Raw genomic sequence first — 26473 nt, forward strand, 5'->3', positions numbered from 1 at the left:
TGTAATCAAATACTGATTTATAAAAATATTATACTTAATATTTTTATTTGCATGTGTAATACTTGATAATTGATTTTAAGGCACTCTTAACATATACTCCATAAATAAAATTAAAAATTGTTTAAATATGTTGTAAATCCTTGATTGGTATCCAACTATTAAATTCATCACTATAACCTTTCCACTTCACTAAAGCTTGTTTCTTCTTATAGTTCCGCCGAATTACTTTATCAATACGAAATACTTCTTGTTTTGCTTTCAATAGTTCGGACTCGTAAAAGCTACCTTGTATTTCTTCATTATTCAAATCTTTTAATTTATAAGTTATTGGATTAGTGTATTGGATCTTATCAACGATGAATATCTCTTCTGACCAATTAGGAGTATAGCCTTTGTCGAACACCTTTCGTTTATATTTAGATATTCGGACCTTATCACCAACCTTAAATTTGGGTTTTGCTGATAATGGCTCCATATCACCGTATAGGTTAAGATATACAATTCCTTGATTCTTTTCCTTTGAAGCTTCTGTTGGTGTCATCTTTATTGAACTGTGTTTTGTATTATTGTATTCTTTTACCAGTATGGGTAGCATTTCAAGATACTGTGTGTTACCTTGAATAGTAAACTGTTTGTACATTTTATTTTTCAAAGTTCTATTAAATCTCTCAATAACAACAGCTTTACCTTCATTAAAAGTGGAATACATCTTGATATCATTCTGCTTTAGCCATTCCTTGAATGTTTTGTTATAAAATTCAGATCCCTTATCAACCCAGAGATATTCAGGTTTACGCTTGTCATTAATGATAATATTGTTGAAAGCGCTAGTTATTGATGCACCTTTCTTATCTTTCAATTGTATAGCCCAAGCGAATTTACTGAATACGTCAATTATAGTCAATAGATATTTATAACCTTTATTCCATTTTGAAAGTTTATCCATAAAAACTAAATCAGCAGACCATATCTCGTCAATTCCATTTGATATTACTCTTCTAGTTTTAAATTTTCGTCTGATTGGTTTATGTAACTCATCGGCTAATTGTTGAGACCAATCATTTTTACTCAACGCCGTTTTCCGTTTTTTGGCTTCTTTTTTTTATACCCAATCCGATTTTTCTTTTACTAGCGATTAAAGCTTGTACCCCTGTTGTTCCCCACGGACGGTCTTTAAATGGTATTTTTGATATTCTCTTAAGCATAAGATCATCTGCCTTATGTTTATCAGCTAGTGATTTTGAATTACTATATGCGATGTCGTGCATTTGACATATGCTATCAAGATTGTTTATTGGATCTCTATATTTAGGATCGTTAGAAGCTAATCTTTCTTCTAATTTAGTACCGGGTCCACAATAATTGTACTTTTTTCCTGTAGGTGTTCTCATATGTAATTCTCCAAGTTTTGATAAGTGTTTTTGAATATCAATGCCAGAACCTCTCATGTCATATTCAATAGCAGAAGGGGGCTTACGCTTTGAAATAGCACCTCCTTTAATAAATTTACTCTTATTCTTCCTGCATATTTGACAAACCGATTTTTCCATAAGCCGACCATTTTTAGCTTTTACCTTTTTAGAGTTTAATGATTTGGTTTGTTTTTTACATGATAGACAATACGATTGGCACATTATATATATATTGATTAGATATTTAATCGCAATAATGATTTATCCATTTTCCATTTTTATACTCACTGAAATTGCATTTTGGGTCGAGATTTTCATTTTTATATGCTCCAGCGGGCTTCCAAAAATTAGATGTCTGAATCCCGCTTTTTTTATTAAATATACCTTTAGCAAAGTCACCGCGCCAATATTTTTTAAATAGATCTTTATCAGCTCCCGTAACTGCCATGATAGCCGACGCCATGTCTTGAGCCTGTTGAAACCCTGGAATTTTATCACCAATCTTTTTGTTAATGGTTTGTCCAACTCCTCGTCCTTTTTTCTCACTGACAAATTTGGTTTTAATGATTTTGCATTCTAAGCAAACGCAACGCAACATAAGTCTTCCGTTCTTTGATCTTACATATTGTTCAGAATTCCAGGTACGCAATTTGTTATTTTTCTTTGTTTCACACAATACGATTTCATATATAATATGATTACATATTTTTGAAATAATTGCTTATAAAACGTTCATTGTACATTGTGTCAGTCATTGATAATTGCATTAATATATCATGATACTCTCTATCATAAACCAATGCTTGATGCAAGAAATAAATACAATAATAGCCACAAAGTACTGATTTGATATTCTGATATTGTGTGTTATTATACAAAACTTGTTTTATCCCATCTTTCTCAGCTCTCATTTTAAATTCATTTGGGTATGGCATTCCGAAGCTATCAAAGTACCACAATATGTCTTTTTTAACACTAGAAACACAGGCAACCCAGTGGCTACCAACACCTTCATAGCTGTCTAAATTAATGATACATGGGCTATGTTTTTTAGGCATGTGTTCATCTCTGCTGTATATCCCTGTGATATTAATATTTAAATACTTACACCATCTCATTAGATCATTGTTACTTAGAGCTTTTTTGATAAATGTAGGTTTTTTTACTTTTTTTTTGGTTTCAAGATCTTTTTTTTTGGAAGCACCAATCCACCTGTTCTAAGAAATTTATCATATTCACCCCAAGAACCGATGAATGGTGGCGGTCTGTAAGATAATGCATTTCTCTTATTTGGTAGTTTAATTTTGCCACCGTTTTTTGATCTTTGTTTCCTAATGATTTGTGGTGAATAATAAGGGTATTCTATTTGCATACCGGACCCTCCTTTATCAGGAGTGACTTGTATTCCTTTTCCAATTACCTTTCGAATTTTACTTATTTGTGTTTTAGATAAAATCAATGTAATGCCTTTACCCTCACTTTTTACTTTATTATGCCGTGTTATTTGTCTTTTTGTAAGGTATAACTCAGTATTACCCTTCTTTTTGATCTGATGCTTATCAATCAATAAACTCACTTCACTTGAATTTTTGATTGCTCTGGCTAGCTTTTTCATTTGGCCTTCTGTTAAAGGAATATATGTTGAAATATATTTTGTGCTCATAGTCTTGCTCTATATATAATAGTGTTAGATTAAATATTACATAAAAATAAGTTCATTTCCAATTTTGTCAATTACAATTTTTTCTTCATAAAGAACTACAGCGTATATCATATAATCGTCAGTAGCTTGTACATTCAATCTGTAATGAAACAATAACTGTTTTGGATCATCAGTAACCGATTCCTTATGATTTCGTAAATCAAAATATATTATCGGAAATAATTCAGAGTAATTCTGTAAATTTAACTGCACTCCTGTATTATAGTCAGAGGTTCTGTATGCATATTCAAGAATGTCATTATACAATCTTGGTTTGTAATCACAATCATACTCTAGTTCTGGAGTAAAAAACGAAGTACCAAGTTGCAAACGGCAAGTGGAAAGTTTACATGCATCATCACCCGCATTTATTTTAAAAGTATCAAAAATAAAGGGATTTTGTAATTCATTATTTGACTTGTTTCTTTGCAGATAAACAAAAACATGCTTTGGATTTTTAATAGCAGGAGTAATTTGATATATTCCGGATATTGCTGTTGTTGGTGATGAATGCTTAATAAACTCTCTTAAATATGTCCATTTTGTTGCTGTTAAAAAACTACTATTCACTAATTTTTGTCCTGCTGATGTAAAATTCAAACGTGGTAACCATAACTGAAAATCTAAAACAACATATCGTGTTTCATCACCCCCAACTCTGTAAATAAACTCTCTATCATCATTTAGTGTTATGTTTAGTTCGATTTGCATAGGTGGTATCATTTTATCTCGTAGTTCTTGAAAAATGGAAAACCTATTCAACGGAATACAAGCATATACGTCTTTTGATTCTGCGCACAATTCAGCTCTTTTAATTGCTCCTACTTTTGGGGCTGTTGTCAAATTGCCCACTAATGCAGCTCTATCGTCAAGATACCAATTAAAATTGCTAGCTACTGTACGACTATAGTCATCAGAAAATTCAAGCAATCCTTTTATGAAACAGATTTTATGCAGGTCATTACCATCGTAAGGTTTTTTACCTCCTGAAGTTATCATAATGTGATTTATAATACTGGAACTATCATTTATCGTTGAGGTTAAAATAGGGGTAGCTAAAACATTGGCGATAATATTTGCTCCATCTTCTTTTTTCTGAAGTTTGTATTTGACGATAAAGTATCCGTTATACCAATCGAACCATGAAGAGCGATCGGTCATATTGAATATATACCCTGTTTTTTCCTGATATAAGCCATTTGCCGGCTGAATAATAGGTGTTTGCAGATTGAATCTGAGATAATCAACTTTTTCAACATTTTCTATGCTTCTGAAACTCATTTATATTATTAGATTATATAATTTACTTCAATTGTGCTAATCGTTTCAAAATAAGATCCCCAGCTTTTTCACTTCTATTTAACACGGTTTTTAAACTTTTCTTTTGTGCTTTGATTATTGGTGATTTATTGATATCTTTTATCATTTTTTTAGAATATTGTCCGATATTTGATAAATCATTAGTTATTAAACCTGATCCTTTATGGCGATATTGATATAAACCTTTTTTAGGGTTATAAAATTTTGACCATTCGTATACTCGATTCATTTTATATTATTAGTTTAGATTAATTCACCTCTTTGATAACGATATGAAACGCCGTATCGATTTCATTTAAATCAATGGGACGATTATACGAATCGGTTATATATAGTCTGATTGAATCAATACTATTTTTATTAATTGGTGAAAATTTCAGTCGTCTTGGTTCAAGAGTGAAAGGGAATGATCTACGGATTCCTTGTGCTATTATACTAAAACAAAATAATACATCTCTTGATTCATCTGTTAAGGATCTACTGGTTAAATCAGTATGGATGCATATCATATCAACGCTCCTCGTCAAATCGGGTATATGGTCACTGATGTTGCTTCCAGCTGATAAAATTTTCTTATCAAAACCCAGTATCAAATTAAAGTCTGAAACAGATAGATCCAACTCATAATTTGGTGCTATGGTTATTATTGCTTTGAATAATGATAAATCAAACTTGACTTCAAATATATAATTATCATCATCGTATTTACCCACTGCATTTTTTAAAAAAGTATCGATGTCACTATATGAATACATACCATCTCGAAAAACGATATCTTTAAAGCTTGTATCACTACCTGTTGTTTTTCGATATCTTATTTTATTGTTACCGAATGATGCTGTCACGTTATACCAACTATACGTCATACTGATTATTTCGTCCAACGCCATTTCATAATTTTTGTTTGGATCAAGGAATAAAGGCTGGTCAAGATAAATTGTAAAATCATGTGCTTTCTGATTATAATTATTGGCTTGTCTTTTCGCCCTGAATGAACTAAGTATTAAATGCTTCTCCATTATATATATTTAAATTAGATAAAATAGTTGTTATAAATTTTTTCATATAGACGCTTTGTAATTCTTTTCACTCTTAACAGTTCATCCAATATTGTAATACCTTGGTTTTTTAATTCATAACTCGTATTCCCAGCGTTAATGCTTCCGCAAATTACATCCAGTTTTTCAATAAGTTTTTCAGGGTCTCTGTAATAAATAGCCTTATAATTATTGGCTAGACCACCACCTTCCCATTCATCGTCTTCTCTATCAGAATCAGGCGCTGTGTCCCTTCTCATAGCATCTATCTTATCAAATAATGATTCCTCTATAGTTGGTTTTTTTTTATATTTAGTTTTTTTGGGGGTCTTTTTCAATTTTTTTGATTTTTCCTGTAAATCCGAAGCTGAGAAAGGAACCCGTTTGTACTCCATACGTTGTATTTTATGCTTAGTTAATAACAACTGGTTTTCAATTCTATCAATTTGGTTTGTAAAATCTTCATCTATTTCCAACAGGTCATTATATGATTTTCCTTTGTATTTACCAGATTTGATCATATTTTTACCACTTTTCTTCAGTTTGCCTAATAAAACACTAACCTGACGCCTTTCTTCGGCGAGAGATTCCCTTTGACGATCTAACTCCTTTTGATTAGCACTTGTGTCCCATTTTTTTCTCTTCTGTTCTATTGAGGGTGGTGGATCAAAATCGGGCATTTCATCTTCATCTTCTGTTTGAGCTTCATCAATGGGTGGCGGTGGATCAAAATCGGGCATTTCATATTCATCTTCTGTTTGAGCTTCATCAATGGGTGTCGGGGGTGGATAATTTGGCATTTCATCTTCATCCTCATCTTCATCAATTGGAAATTCTGGAAGAGGGTCAAGCTCTTTTAACCCTTTATTATTCAACTTTTTAGTTGCTTCAATTTGTGTATCGAGACGAGATGTTACTGGTTTAAACATTTTTGTGAATTTGATTTGGCCTAATTCATCTGCCAATTTTGAAGACATTATTTGATTATTAATATTCTTGATTTGATTTTCAACTTCTTCTTTTTGATCAGCAATTTTTTGCCAAGCTAATAGACTCATTTATATATATTAGTGTAGATTATTATCAGTCTTTCATCAGTCTTCCAGAAGTCTTTCATCAGTCTTTCATCGGTCTTCCAGAAGTCTTTCATCGGTCTTTCATCAGTCTTTCAGGCGTCTTTCATATTATATAACTGATATATATAATATGAAAATACCAAATTATGACACTGAAGACGATATAGTCTCGAACTTTAAACAAGTATACGATTTCATGCCAAATCAATGTTTTCGTATGCTACTTTGTGCTCCGAGTAATATGGGAAAGACTAATACTTTAATGCATATGATTTACAATTTATTATATTTCGATAAAATATATTTATATGCAAAAAATTTAGATCAGTCTAAATACCAGAATCTTATCAATGTGTTCCAACCAATAAGCGATGAAGCTGGTTATAACATTATTGAAGCTAGTAACGACCAAATAATTCCTGTTTCTAAACTAAATGATGATAATCAAAAGCTCGTGATATTTGACGATTATGTTTGTGATAAAAATCAAAAACCATTAATCGATTATTTTATACAAGGGAGACATAAAAACTGTAGCGTGATATATTTGTCTCAAAGCTATTTTAAAACGAAAAAAGACATAAGACTTAACTGTTCGCATTTCTGTATTTACGAATTCCCAAGTGCTAATGAGAGGGCACTGATATGCCGTGAAAACAGTATTCCAAAAGAGCTATACGAGCAAGCAACTAAAGACCCATTCAGCTTTTTATATATTGATAAACCACGTAAATTCATAACAAAAAATTTCGATGAGAAGATTTAATCTAACATATTAACATAAAATGGGTTACATTAATGACGAAAATGATTTTATGCATACCAAATATTCTCAAAGTGCAAAACCTGCAATTGGTTTTAAACAACTGGGAGCTGATTTCGATATGGATAACAAAAAGATATTCAGGTTAAAGACTCAATCCGATGTAGCCATCGACGCCGATTACGATTCGTATGCTCTTGATTTGTCTTCAGGTGTCAACAAAGGATATCTTAAATTGAATTGTTTGACAAAAGATGTTGCTGGAAACGATTTCGATGCCAACCAAGCAACGATAAACAACAGTGCACCGTACTATGACGGATTGTACCAAAAAACAAGTCTAGTATCGAAAGAATACGTTGATTTAATGGACACCAACCTTGAACAAAAAATAGATAGTAAAATACAAAATAAAGCCGATCTTAGTATCAATAACGAACAAACGTTTAACAGCATAATAAATGTTCCGAATTTTGATCAAGGATACAGCAATATGTCAAACGTAATGAATAAAGAATATATTGACTCCAGAGACGCGCTTAAAGCCGATAAAACATATGCCGACAATACTTTTCTAACGAAGAAAACAGGTGCTATTTTAGCTAATACCCTTCAGAGCAAGGCTTCCAAAATATATGCCGACAGTACTTTTTTAACGAAGGTTGTTGGTAATGGTTTAGCTCAAAACATACAAAATAGGCTCAATATTCACGGTAGTAACATGATGCAGGCAAATCTCGATATGGGTGGGTATAATATAACACATCTAAAAGACCCAAGCAATGATACAGACGCTGTAAACAAAAAATACATGCTTGATTATGTTGGTGAAAGTCATGTTCAATCAGCTAATGGTGAAAATAAATTCAAATATATAATGGATGATCCCAATGCACAAGTGAGTCAAGAAGATGATGTCGAATTGGGGAATGTTGTAACCTTTCAAAATTCACCACATAAGGTAAATAAAAAGGTTGTTGACATGAAATTATTGCTTGACAATTCTAAAGGCTATTACAGTTCAAGAATTGGACTAAATCTGTATTTATTGACCAATGATCAATATACTGCTGTTCTTGAGATTATGTGGGTTAGTGATGATATTGACCCTGACAGTTTGGAAATATATGGCACATCATCCATAGAAACTATTCATAACGTTAGCAGAAAAACGTTTAAAACACAAAAGTATATCAGGTTAATAAGTCAATTCACAAAAAGTCAAAACATTGGGAATAATTACCTATATATTGATATAGTCATGAAAAATATGCCTGGAAGCTCTTATGATCAAAAACTACAAACATATTTTACTGTTTATGGTATATCTGGCCATCAATCCAATGTCGAACCAAGTATTTATGATCAAATATATTATATAGCTAATGACCAAATTAATTTCAACACAGCCATCAATATGGATAATAAAGCTATTTATGGCGTTTTAGAGGGAAATAGTGATAGCCAAGCCGTCAATTATAAACAACTGAATAGCTTCAATGATAATCTTAAGGCCTATCTTGAAACAAAAATATTATCACTCCAACCCAAAAGTTATTATAATGAGGTGTTTGAATACTTTTTTGATTTATTAGATCCATCAAATTTCATCATGTCAGATAGCAACGGAGCTGTATTGTCTGGATTAAATGATAATCTTGTCTTTAATCCCACAAAATTGTTAGCAGATTTTGATCCGAAGAATGGTTTTTTTGGTGTTTTTAAAATTAATTTAAATACAAATATCACTCACGCTGATAACTGGACTTTTTATATGGGATTTAAATATGACTATAAGCCCAGTGATAATAAAAGGATTAAAATTGAATTTATCGATGGTGATAGCTTTAGTTTTCCGTGGGTTAAAGTGGAGCATAATAAGCTATTCCTCGATTATGATCTAGATTCATATACAGAGCAAATTAGAGATGGTTATATAGGTAAATATATGAATCTCTGGTATACAAAGATACAGGATCAATTTAGAATCGCTGTTTGCAATAATGTTATGAGTATTGATCAAACATTTTCTGGGTTTAATATCAATACATCTAGCATTAAAATTTCTTCAGATTACTTTGTACAAAGAATCGGTTTTAGTAAAAATATATACCCGATAAATGGGCCCATCTATCATAAAATTCAATTTTCAGATAAAACATACGATGTATTCTTTGAATAAATCGATTTAATCTAATTCACTTATATGAAAACAGTGAAATTGGTTAGCAATATTATTGATTCTATTGAGAGATTAATTCAAAACATTAGGAAGCTGTATTACACAATAAAGAACAAGCGCAATGCTAAAATGACAAAATGATAAAACAAAAAAATCATATATAACTAATATATATGACTAAACATCGAAAATGCATATTTACATGGAACCATATATCAAGCGAACTGACTGAAGACCAAATTATAGAATTGAAAGCTTATTATCAAACATATCATCGAAAATGTTGGGCTTACAAGCAGGCTGTTAAACGTTTCAAAAAATGGAAATTATTAGGGAATTCATTGTCTATCATATTTGCATCAAGCGGATTCGCCTCCTCTATAGCGACTGGTGGTATTGCTTTGATCACAATATCAACAATTTCATTATTGATTCAGGCTTTGATGATACATAAGAATCTCGAACTAAAAATTCATAACTCCATATATGCTTACCAAAGCTATCAACACCTTTTGAACTCTATTAAAGGCGCTATGAGAAGTGGCGATTATAATCCGTCTAGCATCCTAAATACAATGAAAAGCATTGACGATTATATATGCGATACCGGTCCAATAATCGATCGGTATCTGCTCAAGTATGATGATAAATTTACCAAATAATCCGTGCGATCTGGGACGATTTTAATGCTAAAATATTTGCCCAATATCGATTATAAAATTCAAGCGTTTTTATCGATTTTGAAACCTTTATAAACTCAAAAGGAAGATCAAGCAATTTAAATAACTGCCTGAGGATATATTTAGTGCTTATCATTCGTCTTCGGAGTTTATTTATAGATGGAAGAATACTATCAATCTCATGAAATATTTTATAAATTTTATCGCGATTATCATGAGACAATTGAACTCCATTTTTAATACATAAATCGTTTAAAACATTCTCAATGTGGTATTTACGATTATAGATGCTTTTACGCCATATCTTATTTCTGTTCTTGTAAAAATCAATGAACTCATTGTAATAAATAGAACCATGAACCAAACCGCAATTAATACAAACATTTATACCGTTTTGATTTGACATATCCTGCTTACTACAGCATGGCTCAGCATCCTTGTTACCTTCTATCAATAGTTGATCGCATAAATGGCATATAGGTTCTTTTAAAATTTTTAAATCATAGTGGATTTCAGAATTACAAACCATTATATATATAACACACATAACTTCACGGCACAGCTGTTTTTGGCAGTAAATTTCAGAATAAACTTTTTGAGTAAACTTTTGAGTAAAATTTTGTGTAAACTTTTGTGTAAACTTTTGTGTAAACTTTTTGAGTAAAATTTGTTGAAATATGATTGGTCAATAGAAATCACACCAGATTAAAATACCTGCTGACGCGTCAGCAGGTTTTTTCGGTCAATGGTTTAGTCATTAATCATTTATAACTTATGGCTAAAACCGTAAACTGAATAATTATTTATTTAATGTTGATCTTTACGAGGTCTCCCCCGTCGTCGTTTCTGGTCTTCAGGTTTACACTCTAAACGTGCATGATTTTTGTCTTCATTTGATATTTCAGATCTGCTATTTAGGTTCGAAGATAGCATTTTAATAATACAAATATTAGCTTCAAGGATGCTCTGAATACACCACATTTTATTTATGAAGACTATATCATTCGAGCTTTCATCAGCTTCTGGCAGTTGTTTGATATTTAATGTAATATCACTCATTCTATATACATTAATAAAGAAAATAATTATCTGTTTATATCTAACTCACATAACAGTCACATATATAAAGAAAGTTATTAATTTTAGAGGTTAGGGGTAGTATATATTTTTTATTTGTGATGAAACCAAAATATTATTTTTTTAAACGCACTATAGAAATGATATAAAGAAATATATATATAGTATATAATAAATGGGACGAAATAAAAAATACGATAATGAAGAAGACAGACAAAACGCTATTAAGGAAAGCAAGACCAGATATATGCTAAACAAATCATGGATATGTGATGCATGTCAACATGACTACACGCTCGCTGGAAAGCACTCGCACATGAGGACAAAGAAGCATATTAAAAATACTGTTATCAAGGCTATTGAAGACCAATACAACATAATACCAGTTGAAAACATATAAAGCAATATTATATAATTATATATTGTATAGCACAGTATATATGAATTGCTGTTATCTGTCGCCTTAGGTGACCAAAAATATATTTATTTCTGGTTATCTTTTAAACGCACCAAAAAAATCTCAAAAATAATTTTTACTATAAAAGGACTTAAAGGTTTGGTGATTTTATATAGTACACAAAAATGGAAACAAAAAAATTATCAAACGCAAAACCCCCTCTCAAAACCGCTAAAAAATAAACTATCCACAAAACTCTATATAAAAATATCTCATATATTAATATGAATGAATTAGATCTAGAAAAATTATCTAAAACTGAAGGCTCATAAAAAACTTGTATTATCACTAAAAGCAAACCAACCAAGAGTTTACAAGCCGAGACCCCCAATCCCAACTCCTCGTAAGAGTGTAAAACAGAGGGTTCAGGATTATGAAGACAACATAATTCTTCCACCATTAGAATTTAGGGATGATTACAAGCCTGTGCCATTGCCAAGAAGTAAAAAGCCTGTTCCATTGCCTAGAACTAAGGTCTCAAATGAATTTAATTTCGATGACAGCATTTTTGATTCAACATCCAATGACCAACCTCTATTCAAAATAACTGAAATCGGAAATACGGTAAATAAAAAGTACAATGCTTACACAAATGAATTTAAAATAATTGTACGCAAAAATTTCATAGGTAATAAAAATGACGTTTTCAGTGTCTTTGAAAAAATGGTTAAAATGACAATAAAGAAAAGACAGTTAAAACCAAATGATAGGTTCAGATTGGTAATTTCAAATAATGAATTAACACATCCGATTTCAACAAAATTGTTAAAAGTTTCTGATTTCAAGTTAAATCAACTTTTAGATGTAATCAATACGTTGGAGTATAAAGAAATAAATTTAGAAAATTGCAAAATAATTATTCAATCTGTTAAAATACCTTCAGGTAAAGGGCGGTTATATTTATCAAAACAAACAGTGAATAGAAAACAATGTATTATTACGATAAAAAATAATGATACATTATGCTTAGCAAGAGCCATTGTAACAGCTTATGCTAATTTACACCCTGAGAATTACACCACAACTCAGTTGAAAGATGGGTTCAATAAAAGCAGAAAACTACAAGAAATTCAAGCCAAAGAACTTCATAATAATGCTAATGTTGAAATTAACGATTATGGAAATTCTTTAGAAGATGTAAATAGCTTTGCATCACATTTAGATATTGAGATTAACATTATCGATTCTGAGCAGTTTAATGAAATCATATATACAGCTAATAATGGTAAAATTAACAAAATTTATTTATACAAAACACGGAATCATTTTGATGTCATAAAATCAATGACAGCTTTTCTAAATGTAGCATATTACTGTCATAGTTGCAAAAAAGCTTATACAAGACGTGATAAACACAAATGCCCCCAAAAATGCCTTTCTTGCTTTAAATATTTCCCAGACGGTAATAAATGCAATGGTAAAGACGTTACCTGTAAACACTGCAATCGTGTTTTTCATGGTAAAAGTTGCTTTAAAAACCATACAAGAAATCGATCGAAAAAAGATGATGATGATTCAGTGTGTACCAGTGTAGCAAAATGTTTAAAATGCAATCAAATCATCCTAAAACCATATATTAAAATACATAAATGTGGTTACAAAATGTGTAATAATTGTAATAGCTATTGTGAAAGCAAACATAAATGTTTCATGAAAAAGATAAAAGTTATGGGTGGAAATTGCATCAAAAATAGCAAAAAACCATGCCGATTAAATAAAAACATTCTCAAAAAAGATTATTGCTACTCATGTAAAACGTATAATGAAAAATATTTATTTTTTGATTTCGAATGTACACAAAACAGTGGAATACACGACGTCAATTTAGCTATCTGTCATGATTTCAATGGTAATGAATCAATCTTCAATGATATTAATGATTTTTGTAATGGAATTCTAAATGAAAAATATAAAGGATACACCCTTCTTGCTCACAATGGCAAAGGGTATGACAATCATTTTATACTAAAATGGTGTATAGATAATGGTTTCAAACCTTATTGTATTTACAATGGTGCAAAAATTATGATGATGGAAATTTCACAATTAAGAATCAAAATAATCGACAGCTTAAATTTCATTCAACAATGCCGTTATCATCGTTTCCTAAAACGTTTGGTTTAAACGAGTTGAAAAAAGGATATTTTCCACATTATTTCAACAAAGTTTGTAATCAAAAGTATATAGGAGAGATGCCTTCCAAAAAACATTATGGCTATAATCAAATGAAAACACAAGATAGAGAGAAATTTTTACAATGGTATAATGAGCGTGTTAATGAAAATTATGTTTTCGATTTCAAAAAAGAAATAATTGAATACTGTAGGTCAGATGTTGATATATTAAGAAGATGTATGTTAAAATTCAGGCAAGATTTCATGAATCAAGAAAATATCGATCCATTAAAATACATCACAATAGCTGGTGTTTGTATGGCTATTTATAGAGGGAATTATATGCCAAAAAATACCATAGCTGTGGTTGATAATGTTGTTCAAACAGAAAACCATAGTGCAGTCAGTATTGCATGGCTTGATTACATAAGTAAGAAAAATAAAATTAAAATTCAACATGCCTTGGAAGGTGGTGAAAAAGTTATCAAATGCAACAATAACAAATTAAAAGTAGATGGCTTTTGTGCATCTACAAATACTATTTATGAATTTCAAGGTTGCTTCTGGCATGGATGCCATGATTGCTACAAGGCTGATGTTATCAATAATAAGAATCAAAGTGATATGGGTACTTTGTATAATAAAACACAAGATAAAAACAACAAAATAACAACTGCTGGTTACAATCTTATTGAAATGTGGGAATGTAAATTAAAAAAGGATAAAAGTTTTCAGAAATATTATAAAAATGATTGGTATAGAGAAGTGGTTGGGCAACTAAACCCTAGAGATGCTTTCTACGGGGGGCGTACAAATGCTACCAAATTATTGTACAAATTCAAAGAAGGCGAATGTGGTAAATACGTTGACTTTTGCTCCTTGTACCCAACTGTCCAGTTCTACAAGAAATATCCCATAGGTCATCCTGAAAAAATTATATCGCCAGAAAAATACGATAAGAAATGGTATGGATTCATAAAATGTAAAATTTTGGCACCAAGAGAACTATACCATCCTGTTCTGCCTCAAAAAATAAAATGTGAAAATTCTGAAAAGCTAATGTTCCCTCTGTGTATATCATGTGCTAAATCAAAGCAACAAGAAAGATGCCAACATAATGAAAATGAACGATCATTTATAGGCACATGGACAACCGATGAAGTCAACAAAGCCATTGAAAAAGGGTATAGAATTACAAAAATATATGAAGTTTGGCATTTTGAAAACTCATCCGACGATCTATTCAAGGGATATATAAAAAAATTTATGAAACTCAAACTTGAATCAACGAAATATAATTTTAAAAATAACAATGACGAGATGAATTTCAGAAATAAAGTCAAAAAGAATTTAGATATTGATTTAGGTGAATTAAATGAAAATTCAGGTTTACGAGCCATTGCAAAAATGTGTTTAAACTCACTTTGGGGAAAATTTGGTCAACGAAATAACATGAATCAGTGCAAATACGTAACTGATATAAATGAATTTTATCAAGTAGTTCTCGACGATACTATAGGTAATTTAAACATGAATTTCATAACCGATGAGATGGTACAGATGAGTTACACTTATAAGGATCAGTTTGTTGATAATTCCTATAATACAAATATCTATGTAGCCTGTTTCACGACTAGCAGTGCACGGTTAATGTTGTATGAAAAACTAGACTATTTAGATAAACAGGTATTATATTTTGATACAGATAGTATTGTGTATATCGAATCTCAAAATAGTAAGGTGATAGAAACAGGTGATATGTTAGGTGATTTAACAGATGAATTAGGGGGTGAAGCTATAAATAATACATTCGTTTCTGGAGGTCCAAAGAATTACAGTTTCACATATGGAAATAATAAACAGAAATGTGTTATTAAAGGTTTCAGGTTAAACCATGAAAATTCCCAGATACTGAATCACGCAAATATGATTAAAATTGTAAAGAACGAAATCAAAGAACTCACATTAGTAAATGAAAATAAAATTACCAGACAGAATAAACAAATTGTAAACAAATATGAAGAAAAGGTATACACCTTTGGATATGACAAGCGCGCAATAAAATACATATCAGATACCAATATAGAAACATATCCATATGGATATTAATTTGACCTAGGGTTTGAGCAGAGCAAGCGATTTGATTTTTAAACGCACTATTAATGATATAAGAAATTAATATATTGTGTTATTAATATATAACAATTGATGTTTTGGAATGATAATATTGTTAATGGCCGATACCAGAGATGGTTTACCAAAGAAGACAAAATGAAAGCTATAAGACGCACAAAAGCCCGTTATATGCGAAATACTCGATGGTTTTGTGAGCAATGTAAAAAAGAGTACAGTCTGGGTAGCAAGTGGACCCATATAAGACAATCCCATTCGAACGCAGTATAAAAAAAGTTTGAAAAAGAGTATAAGAAGTTTTTTTTATTTTGAACCTAGGGTTGAGTTAGGGTTGGTTTTTCAGGCTTGGTTTTACAGGCTTGGTTTTCTTGGGTTTGAATCCATTTTGATTTTTCAGGGCTTGAATTTCAGTTTTTGATTCTAATATTTGATTCCAATATTTGAATCCAGCACTGGAAGTAGTGATGTACTACATCTCTAAGGCAAATTTGCCTCAGAGTGTAGTACATTACTACTGTCGCCTTTTCAAGCATTTTTTATAGGGTGACTAGAGTGGGGTCACACTTTTCCCGGATTTTGAGGGTAAGAAAATTCTGGCAAGTTGTGATTTATAAACGGAAAGATTCGCCGAAAAATGTTCTGATCTGAAAGTTCTATAAACTGCTTTTATCCACATCAAAAATGCTATTATAATGTGAGTGCTAGCTATAGTGTAATGTTACCGTTAAAGAAGAATGTTTACATTTCAACTATGTTTGTAAATATTTATGGTAAGCAAATGTACCAGAATGTTTATAGTGTATCTGTAAAGTAAAGTGTTCTTCATTCAGTTTATTAAATGTGTCAATTCATTTTAGAATGACTTAGTTAAAAGGATTTATACGGTAGACGCAAAAACAGAAAGTGACTAAGTTGGGGTCGGGAAAATTACATTTACCCAAAAGTGACTATGATGGGGTCTATAATTGGCCACAGAATATGACTTTAATGGGGTAGGGGTTCTTAGAGGCCAGCAGCACATACCCAACAAAATTGACCCAAGTACCCCCCTCCCCCCGGGTTTGAATCAAAGCGAAGACGGTTTACCTTGAAGTTTGAAATAAAAGCTTGTTTGCCGCTTCGTAAATACGACGCGCCTGGTTTCAATTAACTGCCCGGGGAGAGTAAATAGTTAACAGTAATGAAAACGTGTGGCGCGTCATTTTTACAATGCGGGAAACTTGCGAGGTAAACCGTCTTCGCTCTGATTCAAATCGCTTCCAAAACGACTAAAAAAGACGCAGGAACACAGGTAAATATTTTCATAAATGATTATGTAATAGCTAATACAGCGTTTGGGTTGTGTCTTAGACGACTTACTGGATTTCCCCTTGGACCTGTTCGCCCACGTGATCCTCGAGCTCCGGGTAAACCCTATATTGAGAGAAAGTAACAAATAATTGTGAAGGTACAAAGGGATCACCAGAAAAAAGCAGCCAATGAACAAAGAAAAAAAGTAATAAAAAACAAGAACGAAAAAAATCACATAAAGAAAACTCAACACAAAGGTCAGCTTCTTAGTGCAACAGAAATATGCGTATTATCTTAGTACGGGACTTATGAAGTGTAATGCGATCTGTACAAGCACAAGGTGAAGTTTTCTTTTGGAAAAGCCATGCAATCCACCGTTCCAAAAAGATGGCGATAAGTACATTTACCCATAATTCATGGCGCACGAAAATTCCACAAACGCTCATAAAGACGCACAAAAAGGCTCTAAAAGCTACAAACCCTACATGAATAATGTTGTTAGTGCTGGAATGAATTTCGAGAAAACAAAGTTTTCAATGAGCTCTGTTGGCCTTGTTAGGCTCGAAAAATATTGTGCTAAAATGTACAGCCGCAATCTTTGACCGTGCGGTGTATCACTGACGGATTCACTGTTACCCAATTCCTTTTGCTCAATTAACAGTGCGTTGTATACACGTCATATATTCTATATCATGTAGTATCTGAATCAAAAGAAACTTTTTACTGACCCCTGGTCCTGTTTCTCCATCTTCCCCAGGCGGTCCGATAACCTGTCGGTTTAAAGTAAAAAAAAAAAAAAAAGCCTGACGCAGGAGCCCATTACTACGTAAACACAAGAGAAAATTTATGTACAACCGATCTGCAGGTGAAGGTTAAACTAAACGCTAAAATTTCTTAACGTACTAGTAGATAAAATCTTCCATATAAAGTACACAGATGTTTCAACGATAAAAAGATCAAAACGCTAAAGATTCTTACTGTACAGGTTGCTAAAATCAGTGACTTTAATTATATTGAACGTGTGGATCGTTTAAATAAATTTAGGGAGATTGCTCTGAGCCTGCGGCATTCTCTCAGTAAAAAGTTCCACAGGATTGCCTCTCTTTAGGATATTGATAATTTCATGAAATAAGTTTTAAATGATGGAGTAATTAATGATGGAGTAATTTGAAACCGTCAAAAAAGTGTATACATATTGATTATCTGATTCCCTCGAATCCACTAATAATTAATGTGTTGAGAATAACAATACGATGAAGGTGGACAGAGACTACCGAAAAATTTAGTGACTTTAAAGTTCAGATCGGATGAATCCTTCTAGTTACAATCAGGGTAGTAAAGGGGGTGTCGTGATCTCATTTCACGCCCAAATTTTGACCAATTTCACACGTCACATATACTTGAAACAGCAGAATTCACGAATCACGCGTCATTTCAAGTTATTTTCACGCTTCACGGTATAATTTCTGCCCTATTTTCACGCGTCACGGTATAATTTTTGCCCTATTTTCACGTGTCACGGTATAATTTTTGCCCTATTTTCACGTGTCACGGTATAATTTTTGCCCTATTTTCACGCGTCACGGTATAATTTTTGCCCTATTTTCACGTGTCACGGACTAATTTTTGCCCTTTTTCTACAATCAGTCTACCGATCGCCACCGACAAAGAGTTTTAACAATACACTTACCGTTATTTCGATTTTACATAACTCCTTAATTATGCGGTTAACTGCAGCACCGAGGTTCTCCAACTCGGCCAAGATAACATGATTTGTGTCAGTAGCCATGGTCCAAAGTTCGATCGGATCAGGCGAACCGGCGCCTACAGAAAAAATGGTTACGTTTTTGTCCTTCAGTTTCTGGGCGTTGTCTCCAGGTTTGACACGTTGGGCGAATGGAAGACCTTCTCTCCTCTGGGTTTGAGCACCGTCGGTAAAAATTACCAGCACCTTGGAAAAGCGATATATAAATTTAATTTCATGAATTGGGTTTACGAACTCCGCAAATACGCAAACACTGCATTTCACGTAAACTCAATTTGAATTGGTAATGAATCCACTGGGATGAACTAATTATATGCAAATAGTTGTATAAAATGAGGAACACGTGTTATCCTTTGTACACTCCACTCTAGTCCAAGACATCGAGATGTTGGCTCCCACCCTAAGCCCTGCGAGGAAGCCGGTTGAAGTCTCCGCCATCTACCTGGTATCTACTGAGCCTGGTTGGGGCTTGTCCCAGGCCAGAGCGATCCCCACACCTTACCTACACGTCATTAGGGCTTTCCACAAGTTGCTCGAGATTTCCCAAAAAGTTGCCCGTAATTTCTCAAAACGTTGCTCAAAAGTTGCTCCAAAAATCCAAAAAAGTTGCTTCTGATAATAAAAGTTGCTCAAAAGTTGCTTCAAAAAATCCAAAACGCTGCTTCTAATCAACAGAATTTCTCTAAATATATGCTAATTTTCTTTGAGGGTTAGATTTCTAAGCAGTTTTATGCAATTTTACAGCAAAAGAAGTATCTAAATAACATATTAAGGGGAACAGTTGTTAAATAACAAGGATTTCTTAAACTGAGAAAAATCGTGAAGATATCTATGACGTCATGTTTGCTGACGAGTTTTGTAATGTTGTAAAGCAGAATGAGCCAAAAGTTGAAACGTCTACAGATGTTTCTCGAAAATCTTCGGCAAACTTCGTAAATCTTCGGAAACGTTCGTATTGCCTTTGAACAACACTCGGATAATCTTCGGAGATCTTCAGTCTGGAAATTTCTTAAAATGCAGCAAGTTGCTCGAGAGGAAAAAAGGCTCGAAGGGGAAAAAGTTGCTCGAAACATGAAAAGTTGCCAAAAAGTTGCCGAGCAACTTGTGGAAAGCCCTACACGTCATGAATAACAATACTGACTTCGCATTTATTGCTTTAAGTGTCTATACGGCCTACTGGATTTTCTCCGGTTTACGTTGTTATAACCACCACATCTCTTAATATCTTTAATATTCAATCAATCAATCATCAATCAATCAATAATTCAGTCAGTCAGTCATTCAGTCAATCAATCAATCAATCAGTCAATCAATCAATCAATCAATCATTAGCATGTAATGGTTTAGATATGCCTCATCTTCAGTTAAATGTTCTGCCAAACTAAGGTGCTAAAACCGAAGGTTTTTGTAGGTAGGAAAGGCACCAAAAGCGAGGTTATCAACAAAAAACTGCCCATACGCGATAAAAAAATCCCTGTCCAGGATATCACGTGGTATTTTATGCGCGTTTCTGATAAATATACATATAATTTAATTACCGTGGACATGCTCGAGTTATCTGGTACCTTATATCTAGCATTAAGCCTACAGTGTAAAACCAAAGCAGCTTTCCGGAGATACTTAAGAAGGAAATTTTAATCATTCTCACCTTTTTGTATTCAGGTCCTCTCATTCCCTTTGCTCTTACATACAGATCTGAATCTGCCATGTCAATAGCCCTGTTCAGGAATGTTTGCCCATCTCGAACTTCGTAGGTGTTTATTTTACTCTCAACATTTTCCTTAGTCTGGGGGTCCGTGAAGCTTAGAAGGAGAGTTGGCTCGTTGTCGAACTGGATGATACCAACATGAGTTCCATTCACTCCAGGGTTAACGTCAAAGTTGTCTACAAGTGCTGTAGCAAAATCCCGTATCGCTTTTTCGTTATCTCCAAAATTAAGACTCCCTGAACTATCCAGTATTAATCCAAGATCGATCGGTGGGCATGCTAAAAGTTCTATTAAACAAAACAAATGAAGAGACAAAGTACTATAGGCTACGTGAAGTTCTTGAGAAGGGTGATGGAGGTGGGGTGGGAGTGGGTGTTGGGAGGCTTGGAGTAGTAGCGCCCGCTGGGTGGGGTGATGGGCTTATAAGTGTTTAATGGGATAGTGTCATCAGCTGCACATGCGTAAATTTCCGATCGAAACTCAGTTTGATTGGACAAATTTTAAACTGCCGACTACCACAAGTAAATGTAAGAAGTGAATGTGTTATTTGTAATTATAACTGACTCAAGTGAGCATTGTAATGATAAGTAGATGTAACAGTGCATGTGGCGTTTCCGTATATGCCATCGATGTAAGTAATGTAATGTGTTGTGATTAATAAAATATTATTTATAAAAAAAAAGATGTGTGGAACGTGTTGCAATCTCATGGTAAATAGTGTAAGACATGGCATGATCTTTTAAAAGATGTTTAACGTACATGTATTTTGTCTATTTTCACCTCTACTAATACAGCAAAATCAAGAATATTTTTTTTTTTTTTTTCTAACGAGGAATTCTGTCTATAATATACAAAGGGCGAACCAAACATTTTTCCCTCCCAAGGTCTCCCTAAACAAAATTCCAAAACAATCAAACTTTGTTTCATAAGATTTTTTTCTAAATTTAATATTTCCTGTTTTATTACTCTACTACTGATAATTTAGAACACATCGCCCAGGTATTCAAGAACCCGATTTCAATGCGAATCAGACTTTTTAAAGTGGTAACACTTTTGTACAAATTTGCTGATAAATTGTCTGATAAGCAAGCAGCTAATTCAAACGTGAGTGAATGCAGGCCGAAAGTGACCGTTACCTGATATGTGGGAGAATGGTGGCGGCTCAGTTACATGTCACGCTATTAAAGTGATTGTAGTATTTAAAATGCGCTCTCTAGATAAATGGAGCATTTTATTTAACAGTGGGTAAGCATACTCCAGTTATTTAGAAACAAAGACAAGTAGAAATGGATCAAACTGCCTCTATTACATAAAGTGAATTGTGACAGTGTGTAGTTACAATATTTGAACAATTTGTTTGCAAAATGCGTTAAATTATTTGTTATAAAAAGTCCATCATATACGTTCATCTGTCGTCAACATTTCTACTGGAATTTTTCAATTCCGGTCTCTTTCATATTAAATGAAATCGTTCCACATTTTGCTGCCCAAAACGGATGCATCATTATAAAGTTACTACAGTAAAACCACACAGATATTTATACAAAACGTGCACGTGGCAATCAAAGGAAAACGCTAAAACTTTTTTAGAGCGGAATGAGTACAAAAGAACAAAGCGCTCCTGTCCCGGGCTAGATAGTTTTTTGGAATAATTTATACGATAAGTATATTAATAATATATGATAAATACAATTAATTATTAAGCTTGAGGCAGGGTATAGTTCGTTTAATTGAGACACTGATGCCTATCTACAAGACAGGCTGACAAAATGCACAACTTCTGAACTTGATAATAGCCAAATTTTATGAAAATTGCAGGAATACGAAAATACTGACCATTAGTAACATTTCAGCAACTTCAACTAATGACTTGGGCGAGTTGGAATTCAGTTATTCAACGATTATCTTTCTTTATAAAACACCTTCGCGCGAACCTAGCAAAACATCGCCCTTGGAGACCAAACGATAAAATCACGACGTCTTTAATCTATCAGGGTAGTATGTCTGGTTATACAAATTACGATCTAGAAATCGAATACTGTGAGATTGTGCATGAAGATGACTTACGTGCTTCGCTGATCCCAACAGACCACGCGAAGATGGCCACCAGGCATAAAAACGTTCTACCACCCATGACCAGCAGCAGGAACGCTGTAGCTGTTAGATGAAGCTATCATACACCCATCCGTTCCGCACTGCACAGCTCGCTCGATTCGCCAGACTGGAATTCGGTGATAACAGTCCATCAATGCCTAGCCATTCTTGCGGCCGGGAAGGTTGCAATTTGACCCCGACGTAAGACAATATCACATAGATAAAAGTACTTATATTTTTAGGTATTAGACGTAACATACGCGTTGATAATATCATCATTAAGGGGAGAGGGTGGGGTATTATTCATTTCAGCGTAGCAGTTGCTAATTTAGAACTTGCTTCACTGCTCAATTTATTCAAGTACAGTCTTGTGAAGAAATCAGTAAAAAACGTTGGCAGAACTGACCTATGTATGACCCATGTATCCGTAATATCGAGCAATTGTGTGCGGCTTTTGGAATATTTTGTTATCTCAGCACCACTTATATAATCGGCTTCCCATTTAAACTAACCCCCCCGGCCAATCAGATGGGATCAGAATGGAATCAGGGATCAATGTTGCCACATTTTGGGGATCAGGAATCAAAATTTAGAGCTAAAAGTTGGGATCAGCGATGAAAAAATATACCTCCGATCCTGATGACTGTTGACTGTTAAGTTTGTAAGGCTTCAGACTACCGAAAATGTGCTTCGTGTCTTCGGCCGGTGTACAAAAAAGAACACAAACGCCACAACTTCTTCCCTTGCCACCCTCTTAATTTCTGTAATTAATCTTTCTGCATCTTGTTTTATAATTTAGCTATAAGTAATTAACTAGATTTTATAACTATAATTTTTACTATAGTAATTAATTAGATTTATTGTATATACATATATTTTTTAATTTAAGATTTTTATCGCCATTCTTTTTAGTTTTTAGGGTTGCGCCCCGCATGGGTTACTATTTTCCCGTTCGCGCAATTCCTTTTTGGTCCTTTTTTTCTTTTTTCTTTTATTTGTAAAATTCTAAGACCTATAAAGTTGATAGACATCAGTCTCTAGTTAAGTATACAGTCAACTCTCTCTAAACGGACACCTCCATAAGACGGACACCTGGTGATGGTCCCTGCCGTTTTTCAGTCATTTTACTGTAACAAAACTGTCTTAGAGAGAGTTGACTGTAATAGCAATTTTGAGCTATAAACATGGAGATAAACAATCACAAATATGAAGAAAGAAAATTGTTTTATTTAAACTATTGTAGAGTCGAGGTCTTACTGGTGTGTGAAAATTTGTGCGGGACAATTAATGTTTCTTCTCTTGTTCAAACTTTATAACTTACAACATAACTACAGTCTGAAGTTTTAATTTTCTGCACCTACTTAGAAAGGTACAGTTTGGAAGGAACACATGCAAGTGTCAATCAAGAAAAGCATACGCGTCCAAATTCAAGACCAAATTCTTCACCACTGTCTCCAATATCATATACAGCCACATCAAGTACAGGGAGACGATGAGGTTTGTGCGTGTCCACTTCCAAGGTTGTGCGATGCCAAGATCCATCCTTTACCTAGTGATTGAAAGGGCTTGCGATAGTTTTAAGGATTCGAGCATTTAGTTGAACATTAAGGATTTGAACTCCCAAGATTTGTGGAAATCAACATACGGGATTCAGTATTTCATTTTCGTTGTTAGGGGCGGATCCAGGATTTTTCAAATGAGGGTTGCTGTTAGCAAATGTTTTTTATTTGTTTTTTGCTTAAATTGTCAACAATGTTTTACTCTTTTCTCAGTGTTATTGTCCTTATTTTCTATGTTAATGGGCTAATTTATACGTTTTGTGGATCTACAGGTAGGGGGTGGCTGTCCACCCAATCCACCCCCTGGATAATTATTCTTAGTTCTTACTATGTAACCATTTTCTAGGTAGGTGACCCCTATAGCAGAGGGTTCTCCCATGGTTAAATAACTGACATGTTACTAAAATAGTTATCAGTCCTTTCTTTTCCGACTAGGCGGTGAGCCCACAGCCTAGAAAGGACCGCGAGGGCCGAAGATCGGACCGGGGCCGGCCCGCGCCCCGCGCGAAGCGAGGGGGGGACCCGACCGGCGCGGGGCGACCACCGGGAGCCCCACAGGGCGGGGGGAAGGGGGCGCCCCGAGACCGGCGCCGTAAGATATATATCTTACCTTACAGTCATCCCCAACAATCTTCGGTTTAAATTTGTTGGAGGATTTAGCATGCAGCTCAAGTCCATTGATGGTGAGCATTTTGATGGACTTTGTGGCATCACCAGAGCTCCCATCAGGCCATGCTACTGAGTTTTTACAATGGTACGTAATCTGCTGGCGAGCACGGTCGCTTAAAAGTTGGAGAAATTCCAGTTGGCTGGGATCCGACACATATTCGAGCTGGCCCGGGTGGAATACAAACAAATAAAAAGACAATAAATTAAAATACTTTAGTTGAGGGTTTTCTACCTCTTCACCGAGTTTTAACCCGGGCAGTCCATAGGTTGGCAACATTTCTTCTATCCAATTATTTTAGTTTACATTTCAGACTTGCGTCTTTCATTTTCATAAGTGTTGCCCCCGCTTGCTACGGAAATCCGATTAACAGAAACCCAAGAAAAGAAGGTAACCAAAGGTGTTTATCGCATTGATGATATGCGTTAGCCACTCTTAATCTCTTGTTATTTTTTGAGATTAACCAAAGACAAGAATGTAAGTGAAACAAAAATCAACAAAAATCAGAAATCATGGTCACTTGATCTAAACAAGATAAATATAATATAGTCCATCAGGTGTTTCAGACAATACCGTGTACAGCGACCGCTGACAGTCGCACTGAAACACGCAAAAGAAATGGGATCTAGCCTTAAATCCTAGTACCATTCAAGCCGTTACTTGGGTCACCCTGCAACATTTCTGGATCGATGCGTCACGGCACAATAACGTCTGCGATGGAGAGTACATCAACATATATCGACTCTGCCCGAATTCCCTTGTTCTGAGGCTACAATGGTTGTGTGCCACATATAATCTCGTATAATACGTATATCACTCACATAATCAACTGAAGTTACGTTGTTTTAAAATGGTCAAAATGGGATAAAGTTGTTGTAGGTAACAACGATTCAACATCCGAATTTTGTTGGTTCAACAAAAGCCCAATATTGGTGTGTTTGTGTTGCACTAAAAAACACTGCATCCCCATACAAGTTAAATTCTGTTTTCACTTTAAAATTAAAGTTTGTACAACGTGTCAATTAAACTGTTTCCTCTCTGGTCGTATTTTTTGTCGTAAGCAGACTGAAATAAATTGTTTTGAGCGATGTTTCGAAATCAGCCAATCAGACGCTATTATAACTTAGAGTGTTGAGCTCTAACCTTGTTAAATCCGGAAAGCTCTTTCCCCAACCATTTGTATCCATCATTACCGCTAAACCACTTCTTTTTATCCGTCACATAAGGCTGTGAAGGGAAATATAAAACAATTTCACCTTCGTTAATAACCATGTACTCAGTATTGATGCAGACAACTCAAAAAAAGATGAAGCATCGCTTAATTCTCGATTCAGTTAAAGAAAGTAAATGATTAGTTTAAGGAGACGTTTTGTACTTGCAAGCTGTTCATAAGAACAGAACAGCTCAACGCAGAACACTCAAGAACAAACATTTTAC

The 26473-nt window shown here is 33.8% G+C and overlaps 2 protein-coding genes across 4 annotated transcripts in view; both read right to left on the minus strand.

The window, feature by feature from the left end:
- The window catches only part of LOC144661316 (uncharacterized), a 77394-nt gene extending 54386 nt beyond the window's left edge, over positions 1–23008 (minus strand). Inside the window, exons 1-5 of the mRNA XM_078522037.1 lie at positions 22784–23008; positions 20657–21003; positions 18934–19194; positions 17972–18013; positions 17313–17366 (exon numbers count right to left, since the gene is read on the minus strand). Of these exons, the coding sequence (XP_078378163.1) occupies positions 17313–17366; positions 17972–18013; positions 18934–19194; positions 20657–21003; positions 22784–22850 (771 nt within the window). The 5' untranslated portion in view covers positions 22851–23008. The remainder of the gene's footprint in view (positions 1–17312; positions 17367–17971; positions 18014–18933; positions 19195–20656; positions 21004–22783) is intronic.
- Positions 23009–24017: 1009 nt separating this feature from the next.
- LOC144661315 (uncharacterized) overlaps positions 24018–26473 on the minus strand; it is a 43709-nt gene continuing 41253 nt past the window's right edge. For 2 of the 3 annotated variants that reach the window (XM_078522034.1, XM_078522035.1), the window contains exons 69-71: positions 26180–26263; positions 24980–25210; positions 24018–24359 (exon numbers count right to left, since the gene is read on the minus strand). In XM_078522034.1, the coding sequence (XP_078378160.1) occupies positions 24213–24359; positions 24980–25210; positions 26180–26263 (462 nt within the window). In that variant the 3' untranslated portion in view covers positions 24018–24212. The remainder of the gene's footprint in view (positions 24360–24979; positions 25211–26179; positions 26264–26473) is intronic. The other variant, XM_078522036.1, reaches the window with a different exon arrangement.

This window comes from Oculina patagonica, chromosome 7 (assembly GCF_052425735.1).
Source record: "Oculina patagonica isolate OP01 chromosome 7, crgOcupat, whole genome shotgun sequence".
Lineage (NCBI taxonomy): Eukaryota > Metazoa > Cnidaria > Anthozoa > Scleractinia > Oculinidae > Oculina > Oculina patagonica.